The 22,500-nt window shown below is 45.3% G+C and overlaps 3 protein-coding genes and 2 pseudogenes across 5 annotated transcripts in view; 1 reads left to right on the top strand and 4 right to left on the bottom strand.

Moving 5' to 3' along the window:
* The window catches only part of LOC113455171 (GTPase IMAP family member 7-like), a 17,668-nt pseudogene extending 1,152 nt beyond the window's left edge, over positions 1-16,516 (bottom strand).
* LOC113454669 (NAD(P)(+)--arginine ADP-ribosyltransferase 2-like) overlaps positions 1-22,500 on the bottom strand; it is a 282,768-nt gene that overhangs the window by 255,095 nt on the left and 5,173 nt on the right. The window contains exons 3-4 of one of the 2 annotated variants that reach the window (XR_015740565.1): positions 21,593-22,283; positions 18,329-18,694 (exon numbers count right to left, since the gene is read on the bottom strand). Coding sequence is in view for 1 of the 2 variants with exons in the window: in XM_087918957.1 (XP_087775083.1) it covers positions 18,600-18,694; positions 21,593-22,283 (786 nt within the window). In the remaining variant the exon portion in view is untranslated. Of the gene's footprint in view, positions 1-18,203; positions 18,695-21,592; positions 22,284-22,500 lie in introns of those variants that run through there. The other variant, XM_087918957.1, reaches the window with a different exon arrangement.
* The window catches only part of LOC148123724 (GTPase IMAP family member 5-like), a 373,254-nt pseudogene that overhangs the window by 254,440 nt on the left and 96,314 nt on the right, over positions 1-22,500 (top strand). The window lies entirely within an intron of this gene.
* LOC148123726 (GTPase IMAP family member 9-like) overlaps positions 1-22,500 on the bottom strand; it is a 317,013-nt gene that overhangs the window by 242,938 nt on the left and 51,575 nt on the right. The gene's annotated exons all lie outside the window — the stretch shown is intronic.
* The window catches only part of LOC148123727 (GTPase IMAP family member 9-like), a 259,666-nt gene that overhangs the window by 185,569 nt on the left and 51,597 nt on the right, over positions 1-22,500 (bottom strand). The window lies entirely within an intron of this gene.

Here is a 22,500-nt window from a genome sequence, read left to right on the forward strand (position 1 = left end):
AAGAAGGAAAAAGAAGAAAGAAAGGCGAAAGGAAGAGAAGGGGGAGGGAGGAAGGAAGGGAGGAGGAAGAAGAGGGGGGAGGAAGGAGAAGAAGGGAGGAAGGAAGGAAGAGGAAGGAAGGGAGGAAGAGGGGCTCGCATGGGATGAGAGAGGAAGGAAGGAAAAAGGTGGGAAGGGGAGGGGCTGGCAGGTGGGAGGAAGGAAGAAAAAGAAAAAAGAAGAAAAGGGAGGGTGGGAGGCTGAGAGGAAGGAAGAAAGAAAGGAAGAAGGAAAAGGAAGAAAGAAAAAGAAAGAGAAGAAAACGAAGAGAAGGTGGTAGTGACTATCATATTCATCATATTCTGTAAAGTTCTTGATACAGTTTTGCGCAGATCTGGGATTTACAAACGCTCCTCATGGGCAGTAGTGCCTTATGATGGACGTTTGGTCCCTGTTTGACAACAAAGCTTGAGATGGACCCAGGAGTGTGAGTAAGAGTTCCACAGTACCCAGCCTAGCCATTCCCGGTGGGACTTTCTGTGTTGGAGATATTCACATGGGACTTTATCAGCCCTCTTGAGGTAATGCTGCTGAGTTGAGGTCATTGTTTTGATTTTGCTTGCATTTTCTTAAATAAATACTGCTACCGAGTTCTCTCGGGGCTGGCATTACTCAGCAGGCGGTTCCCTCGCGTCTCATTTCAAGTCTTGAACCACCTGATGGTGACCCAGCGTGATGATAGTTTGAAGGCTATACATTCCGACGACATGATAGTTTGAAAGGCTATGCGTTCCGGCGTGATAGTTTGAAAAGCCTATCGTTTCACCATCCTATACTGCATACGTGCGGATGTCGACTGGGCCCTCATCTTCTTAAGCAGGCGGAGATGAATTCTTTTTCGTGAGTATGGGGAGATCTCTCGAAGAGCTCAGACAAGGCATTAAGGGGTGGAGAGAGATCACTTGGAATAGGTTTAAGTTTGGAGTTCATAGTAGAGACATGAAGTAGGAAAGAAGAAATTGAGGACTTATTACAGTATGTTTGGAAACATATTCAGTCATATCAGAGGGAGGTAGTATTAAAGTAGGTCTGAAAAAAATAAGGATAATTTTTTTGCACGAGGAACCTCGTGCTAATTTTGTTAACCTGGAAGGTGCTTATGGGCGTAGCTACTCATGAACAACCGCTCTAGCACCCCCGAAGAAGGTTTGCACGCCTTACCATGCGATACGTTGTACCACCGACAGCACCTCCCAGATAAATCCAGAGGACTGTCAGGCACTAAAAATACTTTGTCAGAAGATAGAGTTTGCCTTTAAGAGTTCAGTAGATGCAGTTACTGCAGCTATTCAAGAAGCTTAACAAACAGAGAATTATCAGGAGATGATTTGGTAGATTTGTTTGGAGTGGAGATTCAACTTAATCCGGTAAATTGGTGTGGATGCTGCTAAATCCGCAGAGAGAGTATGGAAGCCTCTAGCTCTCAGGGTTTTAAAGGAAATTAAGCAAGCATGCATGACAAAAAGAATATGGTGTTAGATTGCCATATACTCAGGCATTGTTAGAAGCAGTTGGTTATGGAAATAAAATGAGAAGAGGATTTTCAGCTGACTGGAAAGCTCTGACCCAAAAATGATTCTAACTCAAGCTCAATATTTGGTGTTAGATCAGAAATGGAGACAGCTGGCAGTTCAAAGGGGAACAGCAAATGCTATTCTCGGATCAGCTTTATGGAGCTGGTAATTTACAACAGTAGAACCACAGAGGAGATGGAATGCCTGAGGAGGGGTTCGTTCTTCTCCCACAGTTAATTTTACAAGCGTGAGGGCTCTCTCCTGACGGCGAAGGTGGTGAGAAAGACCTTTACTAACATTAAACAAGGGAACAATGAACCCTATGAAAATTTCATGTGGAGATTAGAAAGTGGCTATTGAAGGCAAATCGAGCAATCAATTCAGCCGGAATGAATTGCTTTTGAGAGTTAGCAGTGGGGTAAGGCTAATGCAGATTGCAAAAGATCCTGAATCACTTATCGCAGTGGGAAGCGGGAGATCGCTGATTTGATATAACGCATGTTAGAAGAAGTGAGAGTCAGACTTTTAACATGGAGACTTTGTAGCTCTGGCTCTCCAGGCAGAAATGCCTAATAAAGGCACTTGTTTCAATTGTGGGAAGCCACCTGGACATTTTAGCGCCCAATGTCGGGCTCCTAGAGGTCAAAGTCAGCAAAAATGAGAGATCAATGGGACAGGTGTGACCTAATCAGTAATCAGTATATCAAGATGCTCTACAGTCTTTAATGATGGAGGAAAATTTTTTTTGGTGCTTGTGTTTGAAAGATAAATCTGGGAATTTGGCATACAAAAGTGACATCAGGCAAGAAGTCTGCTGCCCAGCAGGCAGAACTTGCTGCTGTAGTTTACTTTCAAATTTTCAAAATCGGGATTTTAATCTAATAGTGGATTCTTTTTATGTGTATAATTTGTGCACCCTTTGTGGCAGGTTCTTATTTGCTCTCCTGGAATATCACCCAATATTCTACGTTTGCTTTTATTTTACAAGGATGTTTGGAGCAAGCGTGTGAATGTGTGTTTTGTTGCCCATATTCGTAAGCCATAGCTAGTAATTTGCCTGGAATTTTTATCACATAAGGCAATGCCAAAGCTGACAGTGCTGTAACTGAGTTCTCACTGTCCAGCCATGGACAACCATAGTTATTTTCATCAAAATGCTAAGGCGTTGGCACATCAATTCAAGCTTACTGCTGCAGAAGCTGCTGCCATAATTCAACAATGTCCAACTTGTTCAAAGCAGGCACGGCTATTCTATGGAGAGTCAACCCCAGGGGTTGAAACCTTCAAATGATTTAGGCAAATGGATGTTACCTCAGTATCCATCATTTGCACCCTGAAGTATATACCGCATGTGACTGTGGATACCTTACTCACAGGATTTCTAATGGCTACTCCTCAAAGAGGTGAAGCGGTTAAACATGTCATCAATCATTGCATTAAGACATTTTCAGTTGCTGAGTGAATGCAGCCTCAAACTTTAAAAACAGACAATGAGGCATGGTGCGGCTTGGGCTACACAGTCTTTGATCAGTTTTGCAAACAGTGGTCCGTGGAACATAAATTTGGGATTCCATGCACAATTCCACGAGGACAGGCTATTGTGGGCGTCCATAATGGCACGCTCAGAACATGTTACCTAAATTAAATAAAAAGGAGGAAGCTCCTGGGGCTTCCACACGCAAGATCATTTAAATCTTGCTTTGTATACTTTAAATTTTCTACTAAATTTGTCTGGTAACCCCCTGCGAGTGCGGCCAGCAGGCATTTTTTCTTCTCCTTCTGAATGCAGTGAGGCCTCGAGTGTTGGTGCGATTCCTTCAAGGATCCAGCATGTGGGTTCCGCTGAGCTGAGTTACGTGGGGAACGTGGTTATGCAGCAGTAGAACATCTTGAAATCAAGTCGTTGGGTTCCTGTAGACCGATGTGTTCGGCCTGATCATTCACAAGCGCCTTCGCGAGGAGATGCCAGTGAAGAGGTTCGGAGAAGCAGAGATGGCGTTCCTGTGGTTCCTGATTCTCTTGATGCGGCAATCCAGGCGCGCAGCGCTGTGAAGGCTGGGAAAAAGATGACTGCTTATCTGAGATTGCCAGCATATGCAGCAGGTTCCTCTGGGGAATCGGACTAAATTGATCTGCAAACAGCGGCATCCTTTGATTTTTCCAGCATATTGGTCCTGGCATAAGGTCAGGAGCATTCTTTACCTGGGACCTGACAAGGATATTATATCTTCAGCCTGTGCTACAACTCTGATCCTGTTTAATGTTTCTGTTTCAGACTATGGACAATATTGGTGTCTAGGTGAAGTTGCCTAAGTTACCTTACACAGACTCTCTTTCCATTCCGTCTTATGCCTCCCACGGACTCCTAATACGGAGGCGGAGCTGCTATCTCAGGAAACTAGAGACATTGGAATAATTTATGGAAGGAAAATTCCCTACATCAAGGACGTTCGGATTACAGCAAAGAGTTTAAATGTAACTGTGGTATTGGCTTTGCATGCATACCTGGGTCTGAGGAAAGGTGGGTTTTTGTTACATGGTGTTCCTTTGAGTAAGGCGAACCAGTGCTAATTTGGAATTATAATGATTTTGTCATTGGCTTCACCATAGGAGTCGGACCCTGAAGAGTGGAATCAAGCATTATTCTAACAACAAAGGTAACTTTCACTACCAAGCCTCGGTTTGTTATTACCACCCCCTGTAGGGGACTCAATCTATTTTGCTGGAAATACTACACTCTGCAAGAAGGTGATTCCCTTTGGAAGGAGGGATGTATGCCGATAATACCTATCATAAGCATTTAAATATACTTTCCTCTTCCGGATGGGTTATGGTTGTTATGTGGGGACACTGCCTATCAGCAATGGCCAAAGGATTGGTCTGGAGTGTGCTATATAGGTTGTAATTCCTGTCATCTATAAATTAGAGGTTTTACCAATTGGGATGCGTGTCGAAATCGAAAGTTGATTCTGGCCTGGCTGTGGGTGGTAATTTGTGGACTCAATTTCTAGGGCAAGCAATCCCACCTTTGGGAATAGCTATGAACTATGAAGATATTCATATTTTAAAATAAATAATTTTACTGTTGCTATGTTTAATGATAAGTTTTTCCATTACAGAATATTAAGATGTTAAATGAAGAAGTGTCTGAAGTGCCCAGGATTACTTTACAAAATCGTTATGCTTTAGACATAATGCTAGCTGCTAAAGGAGGAGTTTGCTTTTAATTCATTCACATTTGTTGTGTTTTTATACATAATTATGAGCCTAACATTACAAGAACTGTTCATGATATGGAAGACCGCATAGCTGAACACGGAAGCAGGAGAAAGATGGCTTCAATAAGTCACTTTGGCTTTGCTATGGGATTAGCTTCCTGACAGCTCATGGTTACGTTTATTGCTTCAATTAGTTGTAATAATTGTTATTATACTATTATGTTATGTTGCTGTATTCAATGTATTCCTAATCTATTTCAAATGTGTGCCTCAGCTTTTAAGCGTACGAGATCAAGCCGCGAGGGAACTGTGTATTATGCCACTAAAACACCCCCTATCTTTGAATAAATAAAAAAGGAGGGAATGTGGTAATATATCATATTCATCATATTCTGTAAAGTTCTTCAGACAGTTTTGCATAAGATCTGGGGATTTTACAAAGCGCTCCTCATGGAGCAGTAATTGCCTTTATGATGGATCGCCGTTTGGTCCTGTTTTGACAACCTGCAAAGCTTAGATGGACCAGGAATGTAGGTAAGAGTTCACAGTACTCCAGCCGAGCCATTCCCGTGGGACTTTCTGTGTTTAGATATTCACATGGGACTTTATCAGCCCTGTTGAGGTAATGCTGCTGAGGTTGAGGTCATTGTTTTGATTTTGTACTTGCATTTTCTTAAATAAATACTGCTAACGTAGTTCTCTCCTCGGGGCTGGCATTTGCTCAGACGGTTCCTCGCTCTCATTTCAAGTGCCATAGACCACCACAAGAAGGGGAGGGAGGAAGGAAGGAAAGGGAGGAAAAAGGGAGGATGGGGAAGAAGGAAGGGAGGATGGAAGGAAGGAGGGGAGGGAGGGAGAGAGAAAGGAGGGAGGGGGAGGCAGAAAGGAAAAAGAAAAAGAAAGAAAAGGAGGGAGTGAGGCATTAATGAAGGAAGGGAGGAAAGAAGGAAAGAAAGAGAAGGAAGGAAAAAGCAAGAGAAAGGAAGGAGGCAGAAAAGAAGAAGAAGGAGAAGGGAGAGAAGGGAGGAAGGGAAGAGAAGGGAGGAAAAGAGAGGGAGGCTGGCAGGATGGGAGGAAGGAAGGAAAAAGAAAAAAGAAAGAAAGAAAGAAAAGGGAGGGTGGGAGGCTGAGAGGAAGGAAGGAAAGAAGGAAAGAGGAAGGAAAAAAAGAGAAAGCAAAGGCAGAAAGGAAAGAGAAGGGGGAGGAGGGAGGAAGGAAAGAAGGGAGGAAAAGGGAGGATGGGAGGAAGGGAAGGGAGGATGGAAGGGAGGGAGGGAGAGAGAAAGGAGGGAGGGAGGCAGAAAGAAAAGAAAGAAAAGAAAAGAAAGGAAGGGAGGCGAGGCATTAAGGAAGGAAGGGAGGAAAGAAGGAAAGAGAAAGAGAAGGAAGGAAAAAGAAAAAGGAAGGAGGCAGAAAGGAAGAAGGGAGAAGGAGGAAAGGAGGAAGAGAAGGAGGAAAAAGGGGGAGGCTGGCAGGATGGAAGGAAAGCAAGAAAGGCTGAAAGGGAGAGAGGGAGGGAAGGGAAGGAAGGAAAAGGGGGAGGGAAGGGAGGAAGGAAAGAAAGGAGGAGAAAGAGGAGGAAGGATCAATAAGCGCCCCAGGGCTACAGTGACTGTCCAGCATTTCTGTCACCTCGTCTTCCAAACTCCCAGGCGGCGTGATGCCGAACTCTTGGCCCCTGATCCTGGTGGGAAAAGCGGTGGCGGGAAGAGCGCGTGACGGGCAACACCATCCTCGGCCGGAGGGCATTCAAGTCCATCTTGACAGCCAAGATCACCACCCTGGAGGTGCCAAAGGGAGCAGGGCAGCTGGCAGGGCAGGACGATCTCCGTGAGTGACTACACCCCGGCCTCTTTGACCGTGGACGAGCTACACAGAGGAGGTGCAGGCGGGGACATCCTGGCTTGCCTTCATCTCTCCCTGGCCAGGAGCCCCCATGCCCTCATCTTGGTCACCCAGGTGGGACGCCTTCACCGCCGAAGATGCTGTTGCGGGCGCAGTGCGTCCGGGATCGTCGACATGCTCTTGCTCTCACCCTTCCATTCTCGTTCATCTTTATGTTTGGCAGATGGGCGTTGTCCTGCCTGAAAAATGTTGTTGTCGTGGCGTTGTCCTGCCTGAAAAAGTCATTGTCATGCATGCGTTTCCTCCCTGAGAAGAGGACTTGTCGCCGTTCGCCCGATACTTCTTCCTTAGCGTTCAAGTCCTGACTTTGTTTTGTCTCCAGGTCATGAAAACAACTTACAGCTAGTCCTCAAGCTATTATTCACGGTGGAGCCTAAAAAATTTCTGTGCCTAGGGGAAGACCTTTGTGAGGGAGCACTTTGTCTCCCCACCTGCCATTTCCATTGACCTTTCCTGTCAGTGTCATTCGCCGAATCACCGTTGGGTCAAAACCATTGTGAAGCAAAGCGGGCTTCCCCATTGACTTTGCTCATTGGAGGGTCGCAGAAATCGTAAATCTCCTCAGCCCGCCATAAATACAAGTCAGTGGCCGAGCATCCGAATTTTGATCATGTCAGCGTGGGACTGCTGCAACAGTCGCAAGGATGGATGGTCAGGGTCACTTTCTTCAGCGCCATTGTAATTTTGAAACGAGTCACTAAACCGTTGTCAATTGAGGACCCTCTGTAATTATGATTTTCCTTTCTTTAATGCAGAAGCGAGACACGTTGCCGAGATGTAGGAATGATGTTTTATTTTATTTTCTTTTTGTAAATTTTATTGGTTTTTAAAGACAAACAAAAACAAACAAAACATAAAACATCCAACTTTCTTCCATAAATATACAAGCAGTGTAACCGGTTGGTTTACAAATTTTTGTGCATCCATTTCGTGAGTTGCAATTACAGTTACATTGCATCATAACTCATATTCTCAATCAAAGATTAAATATCTTGCATCATTATTAATCAATCATTTGACTATAATTTTGTTCATTCACACTTTAAGAGATACCTATAATTTACTTACTTTATATCATAACAATTCATATAATCCTCCCAAATCTACCTAGAAACATTTTATAGATATAATAATAATAAAAAGAAAAGAAATACATCTTGATATATTCATTATTTTCTAATATTCTACATATTCCATTATTATATTTTATTATCTAACCCACTGATAGAAAAAGGTCCCACATTGTGTAAAATTGTTTATCGCCTTGTTCTCTAATTTCAAATGTCAATCTGCTCATTTCAGCATATTCCAATATTTTCTTAATGGTTTCCTCCTGCGATGGTGTTTTCTCATTTTTCCAGTTTTTAGCAAATACAATCCTGACCACTGTGAATACATTTACAATCAAATATTTCAAATCTTTACTGTATGTATCAGGTAAAATTCCCAATAAAAATATCTCTGGTTTCAAATCTATATATGTTGTTGGTTTTTGTCATTTTTCCAACCACGTGTGGATTTTAATCCAGTATTTTCTCTGAATCCGCACAAGTCCACCACATATGGTAATATGAGCCAGGTGTCTGATGACATTTCCAACATTTTTCAGATTTATTCTTGAACATTCTTGCTCTTCTTGTCGGGAGGAAAATGCCACCTGTAAAACATCTTATACAGATTTTCTTTAAATGCTGTTGACATTGTCATTTTATAATTTTGAGACCACAATTTTTGCCGTTTCTCTAAATCGACCCTATCTCCAAAATTCTTCCCCCAAGCTATCATAGCTTCTTGAACTTGTTCTTCTTCTAATTTAATTTCCAATAAATAACCATACAATTTTTTAATCACCTTTTCATCAGTACCTGTCAAAATCTTATCTAAACCAGTCGGTTTATCATAAAATCCTTCTGTTTTAAAATCTTCATCATACCTTGAATGTATTTGCGCATATGAAAACCAATTCATCTTTATGCCTTGTTCCTCTAGTTTTTGCATCGATTTAAGTTCACCCTTTTCATTCAATATTTCCCCATATCTAACTGTTCCTTCTTGTATATTATAGGATAGGGAAATGCTTCAATAGTCGATAACCAGACTGGAATTTCCAAATAACATTGTCTTTTAATCTTCTCCCAGTTTAACCACAGAGACTCCCGTATATGATGTCTTCTAAAATATCCCTGTTTCGGTTCCTTTATACCATAAAAAAGCGTGCCACCCCAACCACAAGTCATGTCCTTCTAATGTCAACAATCTAGTGTTTCTTAATGTTATCCATTGCTTGACCCACATCAAGTTTGTAGCTTGGTAGTACAACTCCCAATGAGGCAAACCAAATCCTCCTCTTACTCTAGCATCTTGCAAAAGTTTTAACTTTATTCTCGCTTTCTTACTTTGCCATATATATATATATATTTCAACACCATTTTATTGAAATTTTCAAAGTAGTCCTCTCCCAAGCCGGATTGGTATTGTTTGAAACAAAGATAAAATTCTGGGTAGTATATTCATCTTGATTGTTGATATTCTCCCTATGAATGACAGTTGTAGATTTTCCCATTTCGCCAAATCTAGCGCTATCTTCTGTTTAAGTTTGAGATAATTATTCTCCTTTAATGTATTACATCTTCCTGTCAAATGTATCCCCAAATACTTGATCTTATTTGTAACGCGTGAATTTTCAATAGGTCCGCCAATTCTTCCTTTTGTCTTGATAGCATATTCTTATCTTTATTTATTTTCAAAGAGAAAGAGAGAGAAAGAAAGAAAGAAAGAAAGAAAGAAAGAAAGAAAGAAAGAAAGAAAGAAAGAAAGAAAGAAAAGAGACGCTAGCTAACACAAACGTGTAGCCTTTTCAAAGCTTCTTCTCCTCATTAGTCCTCCGGAGAGAAATGAGGCCAGTTCCTCAGGTCCCCCTGGGACGCATCCTGAGGTAAAAAAATCCCCTCAGCAAGGACAGAAGGCGAGAGAAGAAAAAAAGAGCGGGAAAAAGGGAAACGCCCCCTTTACCCTGGCAGCAACCAATCGCAGCATCGATGATGCTGAGGCCACGAGTCGGCAGTCTCTTGGCACTAATCCACAGAGCGGCGGGGTTGGGGCTGGCGTCCATTTTACTAGATCCGGCGGCTTGAGTCCGTTTCCCACAAAAGGAGAGTTGAGAGGAGGAACACAGGAGGCAGAGTCTATTTTGACTTTGATGAGGGAAATTGTTAAAGGACTCATGTTAGGCCGGGCTAAAAATGTCACTGAATATCGCATTCGAAGATTGGGGGAAAGGGGCATAACAAGGTTTCTTTGACAAAAATCGGTCGCATGTAAAGAAAATGGATCCAAAATGCTCCGATCGTGGGCATTCAAGCACCGTCCACGGGAGGGAAGATATCAGCCCCCTTTTTTTCCGTGTCTTTCGACGGCCATAGCGAAGAACACGGAAAGTACACGTCAAGGATGAAGAAGCAGGATTCTCATCCTTCCCCCACCGCACCTGTGCTTTGCGGCGGGATTGGAGGATTGTGCAGGCACGGGACGGCGTCATCGTGCATCGCGGGGTGGATTTTGTAGGGGGCAAATATGAGCCAAGCTTCGGCGTGGCGTGCAGAGCAGAAAGCAAGTCCGGCAGCGGGAAATAGCTGGAAGGCCAATCCTCTGGTCTGATGCCATGACCTAGTTTGGTCATGAAGGTTGATAAGAAAACAACCAAACTCTGACAGCTCCAAAGCATAGTAAATTTATTGATTTATTTAGTATATATATATATATATATATATATATATATATATATATATATATATATACTGCATCCAAATTTAGTATTAAGTGATTGTCCGGTTTATATATTGCCAAACCAACTGTTAGGGGACTATCATTCCTAACAACAGTCTCCGCTCACGGGAGTGGACCTTCACACCTTGAGTTCTCACCTGTCCAAGTGGAGCGTCATGCACCCTGCGCGGGCCCGTTCCTTCTGCTACACACTCCAGACAGAACAACTCCCCAAACAAAATACAGCCCCCCTCCTAAACAACAATCAACCAATCAATCAACAATTCCAGTCCCGCAGACGATCGGAGGACGACGCTCCGTATCACAGGAGGGAACATGGCCACCACGGCCAGCTCTTTTAGTCCCGCGCCTCAACATGTCTTTGGTGTAGTGCGGCGGCTCGTTCTTCGCGCGCGAGCTCGTCCACCATCCGGATCAGCCTCGTCCGCCTGAGCCAGCGTTCGACCCGACCGCCCGGTTGTTAAAAGCCAGGCACCGGTTCCGCAACTCTTTTTTTTTTTAATAATTTTTTTTATTTTTTAATAACAAGATAAACATAAACATACATAACAAAATAAACATAAACATACCACAAAAACATAAAAAGATCCTTCTTCATGAATTTACATACAGTGCATCGATTGGTTTACCACTTTTTTTGTGCATCCATTTCCTAGTCACTAAGTATAATTATATTACATAATAGCTCATATTATCAATCAATAATTGTATAACCTAATATCATCACTAAAAAAAAATCATTTATAATTTGTTAATTCATATTTTAACGAGATAACTATAGTTTGCTTAATTTATTTTGCAATAAATCATAAGATCATACCAAATCTACCTTAATAATGTTTTATAAATATTAAGAAAAAAAATTTTTTTATGCTAAATCTGAATATTCTATCATTATGTTTTATTATCTAACCATTGATAAAAAAGATCCCAAACTTCATAAAATTGTTTATCTTCTTGTTCTCTGATTTCAAATGTCAATTTACTCATTTCAGCACAATCCAATATTTTCTTAATAATTTCTTCTTCTGATGGAATTTTCTCACTCTTCCAGTTCTTAGCAAATACAATCCTAGCCGCTGTTAACATATTTACAATCAAATACTTCAAATTTTTATTATATATATCAGGTAAGATTCCCAATAAAAAAATCTCTGGTTTCAAGTCTATATGTGTCTTTGTCATTTTTCCAACCATATGCGAATTTTAGTCCAATATTTTCTAGCGTCCTCACAGTCCACCACATATGGTAGTATGAGCCAGGTATCTGATGACATTTCCAACATTTTTCAGATTTGTTCTTAAACATTCTTGCAATTCTTGTCGGAGGGAAAATGCCACCTGTAAAACATCTTATACAAGTTTTCTTTATAAGCTGTTGACATTGTCATTTATAATTTTGAGACCACAATTTTTCCCAATTCTCCAAATCAATCCCATATCCAAAATTCTTCCCCCAAACAATCATCGTTTCTTTAACTTGTTCCTCCTCTAATAAAATTTCCAACAAATAAGTGTATAATTTTTTAATCATTTTTTCATCAGTACCTGTCAAGATCCTGTCTAGATCAGTCAATTTATCATAAAATCCCTCCGCTTTAGAATCTATAAGATACCTTGAATGTATTTGCGCATATGAAAACCAATTCATCTTTATGCCTTGTTCTTCTAGTTTTTGCATTGTTTTAAGTTCACTCTTTTCATCCAATATTTCCCCATATCTAACTGTTTGTTCCTTCTCATATATTATAGGATAAGAAAAAGGCTTCAATAGTTGATAACCAGACTGGGATTTTCAAATAACATTTTCTAAAAGGAAAAACCAGTCTAGTTACAGTTACTAGATCACAATAGAAGTTCAATGAAAACAAAAGTAAAAGTAAAAAGCCAAGCCTCAATTTGACATTCTCTCTAAGAAATCGCCGCTAAATCAGTTCCATCAGTTTTTGTCCAAAAGTCTTACAGGATTCTTCTCATTTTAGAGTGTCCTTGAGTTCCCAAAAAAAAAAAAAATTCTCACCAGCCGATGCACGTTCTCTCTCTTCCGGAGCTGCCACAGCTTCAGCAGCCAAGGGCTGCCTCTCCGCCCGATGGTAAAGGGCTTCTTCTGGATCAGCCAGGGACTTTGCGATGTCCTGGGATCAGCAGAAACGCTCCCCTTACTATCACCGTCTCTACGGGACGATTTGAGGTCCATTAGGACCGACCAGGGGCGAAGATATCAGCTGCAATCTCAGAGCCCCAAGATTGCAGCTGTATCGCAGCAACGTGGCTCCGCCTTCTCCCCGGTTCCCGCAACTCTTAATTTGCGACCGCAGGGGCTTCAAGCCGACGTCATTGTCGTTGGAGGACAGCAGGTCGTGAAGAGAGCGTCCCTCCAGGTCTTCTTTGCGGGTGAACAAGACGATCATGTACGCCTTCGCTTTGAGGCTGAAGATGTCTTTGATGAGCCGGGTGACCTCCAACTCTTCCCCGCTGAAATGGGCCAGGTGGATGACTTGGACAATGGCGTGGGGTCCCGGCACACACACCTCCACGCACCGTTTGATCTTGGCGCAGGTCGCCTGCTCCGACTGCTCGTTATCGAAAAAGCCCGGTGTGTCGATGACAGCCAGGCGCCTCCCGTCCAGCAAGCTCCGCGTGGCCATTCTGCACTTGCCCGTGATGGAAGTCGAGGCCGCCCGGGACGGGAAGGCGTCCATCCCCAAAATGGTGTTTCCGGTCGCACTTTTCCCATTGCCGGTTTTGCCCACCATGACGATCCGCAGCTCCGGAACTGGAAGGAAGAGAAGGAATAAAATTGGTCAATGGCATGGACGTCCTTCAGCGGGAGAGAAGACGAAAATTTCCACCGTTCTCCTAAGTACAATCACAGAGGGGGAAGGGATCTCAGAGGGTTTTTAAAGCAGAGATTGGAGAGCCCTTTGTCCGGCATGGTGTTGAGTCTCCTGCTTGAGAAGGGGGGAGGTTGGACTAGAGGACCTCCGAGGACCCTTCCCATGCTGTGCTTCTGTTAAGGTCTCCTCTTTGAGCAAGGGGAGGGGGGTGGATTAGTTGACTTCTGAGGTTCCCTTCCAACAGTTCTTCTGTTAAGGGTTTCCGCCTTGAGCAGTGGGGTTGGACTAGAAGACCTCTGAGGTCCCTCCCGACTCTGATTCAGTAATTCTGCTGGGGCAGAGGGTTGGGCTGGATGACCTCCTAGGTGCCTTCCCAACTCTTAGGATTCTCTTATGTCTCCTGCTGGAGTGGGGGGGTCGGGCTAGATGACCTCTGGCTTTTGCGAGAGAGGCTTGGGGTGGGGGACGGAAGCGGCCGTTGGGCTTTGAAGAAGAGACGGAGGAAACCCGCCTGTTTCCTGTTGCTGGGCTCCTGGTATGTTTTTGTGTGTGTGTGTGTGTAAGGTGGGTGAGTGGAGGCTCTTTTCCTCTCTCCTTTTCTTTCCACTCACGTGATTTCTAGGCAGCCCAGCAAGACTTTTCCCTTCCTTTGGCTGTTGAGATGCGGCTGAGAATTCCCTCCCATCCTTCCTGCCATTGGGGAGGGGAAGAGCAGAGGGCTGGACTACATGACCTCCCAGGTCCCTTCCAGCTGTCATTCTATGCTTCAATCAAGGTCTGCAGCTTGAACGAGGTTGGGCTAGATGACCTCCAAGGTCCCTTCCAACTGTATGATTCTGTCAGGGGCTCCTGCTGGAGCAGGGGGGTTGGGCTAGATGACCACCCAGATCCCTTCCTTTTTTCTTCCTTTTAATTTCTTTCTAATTTCTTTCTTTCATTCCATCCTTCCTTTTTACTCCCCCTTTTTTTCTCTTTCTTTCTTTCTTTCTTTCTTTCTTTCTTTCTTTCTTTCTTTCTTTCTTTCTTTTTCTTTCTTTCTTTCTTTCTTTCTTTCTTCCTCTTTCTTTCTCCTTTATTCTTCCTTTTATCTTTCTAGTTTTTCTTTCTTTCCTTCCTTCCTTCCTTCCTTCCTTCCTTCCTTCCTTCCTTCCTTCCTCTTTCTTTCTTTCTTTCTTTCTTTCTTTCTTTCTTTCTTTCTTTCTTTCTTTCTTTCTTTCTTTCTTTTTCTTTCTTTCCCCCTTTTTCTCCCTTTTCTCTTTCTTTCTAGTTTCTTTATTTCATTTTCTTTCTTTCTCCTGGGTGCTTTCCAGCTGTATGATTCTGTCAGGGGCTCCTCCTGGAGCAGGGGGCCCATTTTGAGCCTTTTATCAGGTCAAAAACAACCCGGAAAATGGCTTGAACATGGCCTGAAGAACTGCCTGAGAAGGCCTCAAGAACAGCCCCAAAATGGATGAAAAACTGCCTGAAAATGGGCCAAGAACCCCCCCCCCCAAAACAGCCTAAAAAGTCCTGAAAACCTGCCTGGAAATGGGCCAAAAAACATCCCCCAAAACTCCCCTCAAATGGCACCTAAAACTGCCGGCAAGTGCCCCCCAAACTGCCTGAGAATGGCTGAAAAACATCCTGCAAATAGGCCAAAAAACACTCTCAAAACTCCCCAAATGGCCCCTAAATCTGCCTGCAAAGGCCCCAAAACTGCCTGAAAATGACTGAAAAATGGCCTGCAAATGGGCCAAAAAAGCACCCAAAATGCCCCCAAATGCCCCAAAAGCGGCCTGAAAAACTGCCTGAGAAATGGTCAAATTACGAAAACTGAAAAAGGCCCCAAACTGCCTGAGAAATGTTTAAAACTGCTTGAAAGGCCCCAAAATTGTAGAAATGGCTGGAAAAACTGCCTGAGAAATGGAATAACTGCCAGAAAAACTGTCTGAAAATGGCCTGAAGTACTGCCTGAAAGGCCCAATAAACTGCCTGAGAAATGGCTGGAAAAACTGCCTGAGAAATGGCTGAAAAATGGCCTGCAAATGGGCCAAAAATGCCCCAAAATGCCCCAATATAGCCTGAAAACTGACTGAAAAGGCCCCAAACCTGAGAAAAATGAAAACTGCTGAGAAATGTCTGAAAAACTGCAAATGGCCAAAATGCCTGGAAATGGCCAAAACACTCCCAAAATCCCCCAAATGGCGAAACTCTGAAGGCCCAAAACTGCCTGAGAAATGGCTGGAAAAACTGCCTGAAAAGGCCGAAAAACTGACTGAGAAATGGCTAGAAAAACTGCCTGAGAAATGGCTGGAAAAATCCTGAAAAGGCCTGACTAGAAAAGCTAGAAAACTGCCTGAGAAATGGCTGAAAAACTACCTGAGAAATGGCTAGAAAAACTGCCTGAAAAGGCCTGAAAAAGTGCCTGAGAAATGGCTAGAAAAAGTGCCTGAGAAATGGCTAGAAAAAGTGCCTGAGAAATGGCTAGAAAAAGTGCCTGAGAAATGGCTAGAAAAAGTGTCTGAGAAATGGCTGAAAAATGGCCTGCAAATGGGCCAAAAATGCCCCCCAAAATGCCCCCAATATAGCCTGAAAAACTGACTGAAAAGGCCCCAAAACCTGACTGAAAAAGGCCCAAAAAACTGCCTGAGAAATGGCTGGAAAAACTGCCTGAAAAGGCCCGAAAAACTGACTGAGAAATAGCTAGAAAAACTGCCTGAGAAATGGCTGAAAAAACTACCTGAGAAAAGGCCTGAAAAATTGCCTGAAAAGGCCTGAAAAATTGCCTGGGAAATGACTGACAGACCGCAAAGGGCCAAAAAACGCTTCCCCAAATTTCAGAAAAACACCCGAAAAACGGCCAGTTGTTGGGCCTTTTTTGGGTCAAAACAACCTGAAAATGGCCTCACATGTCCTGAAAAGCACTGCCTGGAAACCACATGGTTGAAAATAAAAGCCCACCTGTGTCGTGGCTTTTTCTGTTTCTCATCTTATTTTTTCAAACCAGCCTTCCCTCCCTCCCTCCATCAGCTCTCTCTCTCTCTCTCTCTCTCTCTCTGTGTCTCTCTCTCCTTCCTCCCTTCCTCTCATCCATCCATCCATTTTCTACGGCTGCCCGTCAATGAATCCAGGCGGCCATTTCTATAATATTCTATAATTTCTATCAGAAGAAGACGTGTCGATATCTTTCAGCATCGTTTTCCGGACAGTGCAATAAAATACAATACATACAATTCATCCTTGACTAATTAATAACTCATTAATCATGGTGAATAATTAAGAATAGTGAGTAATTAATACGATTCATAGTATTGGTAAGACTAATTCACAGGGATAAGAAGTGATTCGGGTCTATAGGCCATTAGTTTAAAAGAGGAAGAAAAAAAAAGTCACATTAACAATATTAACCTGTGGACATCAAGAAATGGCCAGGAAATGGAGATCTAGTAAATTAAATTTAATAAATTTTAATTTAATAAATTAAATTCATATTTTATTTATAATATATATGTAATATATGGTATCCTGAAAAATACATAACTTATCTCCTCTTATAGCTATGGAATAGACAGCACAGTACATAGACTATCATTACGTAGATTTATTGCTGATTTATGTGTGTGTGATTTAAACTATCGAACGAAAACGAAAACTAAGGCGGAGACAAAACAAGGGTTTACACCTAGGCGGGGAAAACCAGAAGGTACGAGTACCGCAGGGGCAAAAGCCTGGCTCGCAAACAATCCCCAAGAGATGGACTTCGGAGTCCTAGCGGGCGATCCCGTCAAACATGAGTCAGTTGCTTGTGCGGCGGGAGCCGCAAAAAAACAACACGATGTTTGGTTGTCTAGAGGACCTCCGAGGTCCCTTTCCCACGCTTTCATTCGACGCTTTCCGTACGGGTCTCCTGCTTGAGGAGGGGGTTGGACTAGATGACCCGTTGAGTCCAGTTTGTCCAGCAGTTGCAAATCCGTCTGGTCGGTGGTACTATATCTCCCACTTTTTCTTTCTGGCTTCTTCCCAAGAAGTCGGCGGTGGTCTACTCTGTGAAATGCTTTCCTCACGTCTACGCATATTCTGGTGGTGCCTAACCTTTTTTGGGTTCCTGTGCCAAAAAAATATCGTGGGCGTGCTTGCCCGCCCTGTACCTCACAGCTGATTTTTGGCCGGTTTGAGGGCGATTTCGGCCTCCCAGAGCCTCAAGGAAGGCTTCTGCAGGCTTCTGTAGGCTTCACAGGCCGAAAACTAGGCCCATTTTGTCCCTTCCGGTATTTCCGGACGTAGTTTTTGGTCTTCAGAAGACCTGCCTCAGGCTTCTGTAGGCTTTGCAGGCTGAAAACTAGGCCCGTTTCGTCCCTTCCCGTAATTGTGGGCCTAGTTTTTGGCCTTCAGAAGCCCTTCCTCAGGCTTCTGTAGGCTTCACAGGCCGAAAACTAGGCCCATTTTGTCCCTTCTGGTATTTCCGGACGTAGTTTTTGGTCTTCAGAAGACCTGCCTCAGGCTTCTGTAGGCTTCGCAGGCCGAAAACTAGGCCCGTTTCGTCCCTTCCGGTATTTCTGGGCCTAGGTTTTGGCCTTCAGAAAACCAGCCTCAGGCTTCTGTAGGCTTTGCAGGCCAAAAACTAGGCGTGTTTCTTCCGTTCTGGTATTTCTGGGCCTAGTTTTTTGGCCTTCAGAAGCCCATCCTCAGGCTTCTGTAGGCTTCACAGGTCTAAAACTAGGCCCGTTTGGCCCCTTCCGGTATTTCCGGGCCTAGTCTATTAAGTCTGGTCTACTAAGTTAGTCGCTATGTGGAAGGGGGACTCCGGCTGGTTTGGGTCTAGATCCGGTTTCGGAAGGAACCTGTTAGTGGAACGCTGGGGACATCCGGTTGGCGAAGTCGATGGAGTTGGCGGAAACGGCAAAAAACCCCACAACCAACAGTTTGGATTCCAGAAATTTATTTATTTATTTATTTATTTATTTATTTATTTATTTATTTATTTATTTATTTATTATTTACTTATTTATTTATTTATATTTATCTATCTATCTATCTATCTATCTTCTACCTTCCTTTCTTTCTATCTTTCTTTTTCATTCTTTCTTTTTTTCTTTCCATCTATCTACCTATCTACCGATCTATCTATCTATCTATCTATCTATCTATCTATCTATCTATCTATCTATCTATCTATCTATCTATATCTATCTGTCTTTCTTCTACCTTCCTTTCTTTCTTTTCATCTTTCTTCTACCTTCCGTTCTGTTTCTTTCCTTCTTTCTTTCTTTCTCTTTACATCTTTACATTTCTTTACATCTCTCTCTCTCTCTCTCTCCCGATTATGAGAGGCGTCCCAGAGACCCCAGGGTGGTCCAGGTCAGAAGGAGACCGCACAGAAGGAAGGGCATCCGCGTAGCAGTGAAGACCCTCGCAGCTGCGGAGACAAGAACGGGGGTGGGAGGAAGGCAGACAGGTTAATGTGGCAGCGAGTGAAAGATTGATTCATTTCTATTTGATCGATCGATCGATGGATCGATCGTTTCGGGGGGGGTCCAACCAATCCCCCCCGTCCCAATCATTTTAACAAACTGCGTCCCTTTTTTGCTTTAGTGGCCGCAGTGCCTCTGATAGAAAGTCCCTACAGAGAGTGGGGAGGACAGTGGAGAAGAGGAGAGCAAGTTGGCTTCCTCTCATTTAGGATTCTGCTTCTAAGCCAGCGATGATGAACCTTTTCAGTTGTGGTTGTACGGTTGTGTGCGGATTCCAGCACCCTCAATGCCATGCGCCCCATCCCACCCTTTTACCTGCACTGCACACGTGTGTGCCTCCCCGCTGATTTTTTGGCACCGTTTGAGGTCATTTTTAGCCCTCTCGGAGGCTCGAGGGGATGCCTCGGGAGGCTGAAAAAAACGGGCCTGCTTCAGCACTTTCGCTATTTCCAGAAGTTTCCTTCAAGCCTCCGGAAGGGTGGAAAAACAGCCTCCAAAATCAGCTGGGAGGAACCTGTGCACGCCCAAGGCGGGGACGTTGGACTGGGGCCGGCGTGCCCACACCAACGGCTTCCTGCGCGTGCTGCTGAACTCTCCGATCAAACCAACCGTGTGCGTCGATCTGAAGGCTTGATTGAAAGAACAGGATAGGGTTGAAACGGGGGGAAACCGGGATAAGGATGATGAGAACTACATGTTTATAAGCATGACGTGCTTTATCGTGGCCCAGCATGTATTTTTGATATACTCTCGTTGCCCTCTAGCTCCATCTAATGGCCGGATTGATAAATATGCCCAGTATATTGTTGGAAGCTGACCCCCACCCACCCAACCTATTACCCATCCGCCTCCACCCTCAAAACAAGCACACGGCTGGGAAGCCAGGACTCCATTTCCTTGAGTGTTTGGAGACAGAAGAAGACGCTATCTTTAATCTGCGGCACGTGGCCCCTCCCAGGAAAAGCCCACATCCCCCACCCCACACACAGAGCATCGCTGGTGAGATTTTGATGGCTTGCGCTGCATTCACCGTGACGTTCAGCCGGAACTCCGTGCCGTCGATCTTGTCTTTGGTTCTCGTCATACGTATCCCAGTTTTTTACCCCACTGTTTCAAACTATTATCCTGTTCTTTCAATCGAGCATTCGGATCCGGGGCACACAAGTCCGTTTTCCATTGGAGGCTTCACTGGGTTTCGAACCAGGAGAAGGTTCGCCTGAAACCACGCCTGAAGCAGGGCCACTCGGCACGCATTTGGAGGCCCGGCGTTTTTTGGGGGCCTAGACGGTCTCAAGGAGCAGGGCTCCCCCAACCTTTTTGGACCTCAGGGACTAGCGAACTCGACCTTTCCAATCCCGCAGAGCTGCTAACACAAATCCGGCGTGCCGCTCGCTGAAGCGCCGGGACTCCCCACTGATGGGATGGTGGGGGTTCTTCGGCACTTAGCTTGGCTGCCTGTTTCTGCAACCTGAAATAACTCCGAGTCATTTGGACCCGTTTCCCACACAAAACGAAACATGGATCTCTCGTCTCTCTCTCTCTCTCTCTTTCTCCCTTTCTCCCTCTTTCTCTCTCTCTCTCTTTCCCTCCCCTTCTCTTCCCTCTTTCTCTCTCTCTCATCGCTCTCTTTCCCTCCCTCTCTCTCTGTGACTTGTCTCTCTCTCTCTTTCCCTCTCCCTCTCCCCCTCTTTCTCTTTCCCTTCCCTTCTTTCTTTCTCCCTTTCTCCCTCTTTCTCTCCCTCTCTCTTCCCCTTCCCCTCTCTTTCTCAATTTCTCTCTCTTTCTCTTTCTCTCCCTCTCTTTCCCCCCTCTCTTTCTCCCTTTCTCCCTCTTTCTCTCTCTCCTTCCCTTCCCCAACCTCTCTTTCTCCCTCCCTCCCTCTCTCTTTCCCTCCCCCTCTCTTTCTCCCTTTTTACTTTCCCTTCCTTCTCTTTTCTCCCTTTCTCCCTCTTTCTCTCTTTCTCTCTCTTTCCCTCCCTCCTCTCTTTCTCCCTCTTTCTCTCTCTCTCTCTCTCCTTCCCTCCCTCTCCACCTCTCTTTCCCTCCCCCATTTCTCTCATTCTCCCTCTTTCTCTTCCCCTTCCCTCCTCTCTTTCTCCCTCTTTTTCTGTCTCTTTCCCTCCCTCCCTCTCTCTTTCCCTCCCCCTCTCTTTCTCCCTTTCTCCCTCTTTCTCGTTCTCTCTCTCTCTTTTCCTTCCTCCACCCTCCCCGTTCCGGGGCTGAGGGGAAAGAAACCCTCTGAAACTGCTGGCCCCACTTCTATCCTGTTCTCCCAGCCGCAGCGAAGGAAAGGGCATCAGGGGCCTTGCCTCTTCCGTAAGCCACCTTGCTCCCTTTCTCCCTTCGTCCCTGCCTTCCCTAGGATGAAGAGTGGGGGGCTCTTGAACGCCCAGCCAGACTGGGCCCTTCCCAGTTTCCTCCCCGCCACCGGAGCCACCCTCCCGCTCCCTGTCAGCTCCTCCATCTCCACCCCCTCGGAGTCCAACTCCAACAAGGGCAGGACAGATGACCTCTGACCCGGAAGCACTCCAAGGCCCCATTTTGAGCTCGGAAGGGTCTCCTGGAGTGCTCCAGAGGGCCCCGTTTTGGGCCTGGACTGCCTCCTAGAGCACCCCAGGGGGCACCCCCCAAAAATCAGTTGTGGGAGGGAGCAAAGCCCTCCCGCACCCCGTTTTTGCGGGTCTGTCCTTTATTACGTCGAGTTTGATACCCCCCATGCTAGACATTCAGTCTACCTGGACGTGATTTTGGTGCTCCCGCTGCCCCCCCAGATACGGCCGGGAATTTTCCCCCCGGGGCAGCCTCAAACCCCGTGTTTTCCTCCCTTTCTCCCGGCCTCTTACCATTGATGGAGTCGCAGTTGCGATGGCTGAAGACACCCCGGGACTCCAGTGTGATGTGGACCCCCTTTTCCGTCTGATGGTAGGCCGTCACGGCGAAGATCTCGTAGGGTGGGATGAGGACTTCCTTTTCGTCCGGGTTGTACGAGACGTCGTCCACGCGGGCTCCGTAACACGTCCGGATGGAGAAGAAGGTGTCCTGGCCGTAGTTTATGGCCACCGTTTCGTCCAAGGACGAGGAGGCAAACTGTCCAAAGCGGACAACGGTCGCCTCGTCGGAGAGGGTGAAACGGACGTTTTGGATCCCACGGAAGACCTGGTAGCAGACCCCGCCGCCGGCTTTGGCCTGGACCGCTTTGGTGAGGAGAAAGTGGAAGTCCCGGAAGGCATAGTGGCGGTAAGAGGCGCGGGATCGCCCAGCTTCCCGGGCGGCAGTGTTGAAATCGCTGTACAGGTCGTCCCCGACGGTGTAGGCCACGAGTGCGGTGCCATAAAGCGGATCAATGCGGCCGACGGATGGGCCCAGGCTGTCCCAGTGCCTCTTCGCCATATCCCAGGTCCGGTGATACTTTTCCGCCACGGGAAGCTTTCCGGGCACTCGTAGCGCGAGCCGCTTGAAGGGGTTGCAGTCGACGTACTGGTCATCCACGGAGTTGTGGAACATGGTGAGGGGGATCTCGAGGAGAGCCCACACCTATGACGGGAAGGGAAGAGTCCGACGGTCGGGGGGGAGCCAAGCTCGAACCCGGTCCTCCGTTTGAGGTCCTTCCGTCCGCCAAAGGAGCACATGAACGGTTAGGTGGACAGGAGAAGCCGAGGTCGGGAGGGGAGCTCACGCCCATCTTGGGGCGCTCAGGCCTTGAACCGGAGCTCTCGAGATGAGGAAATGCCATTACTTTCTCATTCTTGGT

This window comes from Pseudonaja textilis, unplaced genomic scaffold (assembly GCF_049901715.1).
Source record: "Pseudonaja textilis isolate UNSWEBS1 unplaced genomic scaffold, rPseTex1.2 PTEXSCF22, whole genome shotgun sequence".
Lineage (NCBI taxonomy): Eukaryota > Metazoa > Chordata > Lepidosauria > Squamata > Elapidae > Pseudonaja > Pseudonaja textilis.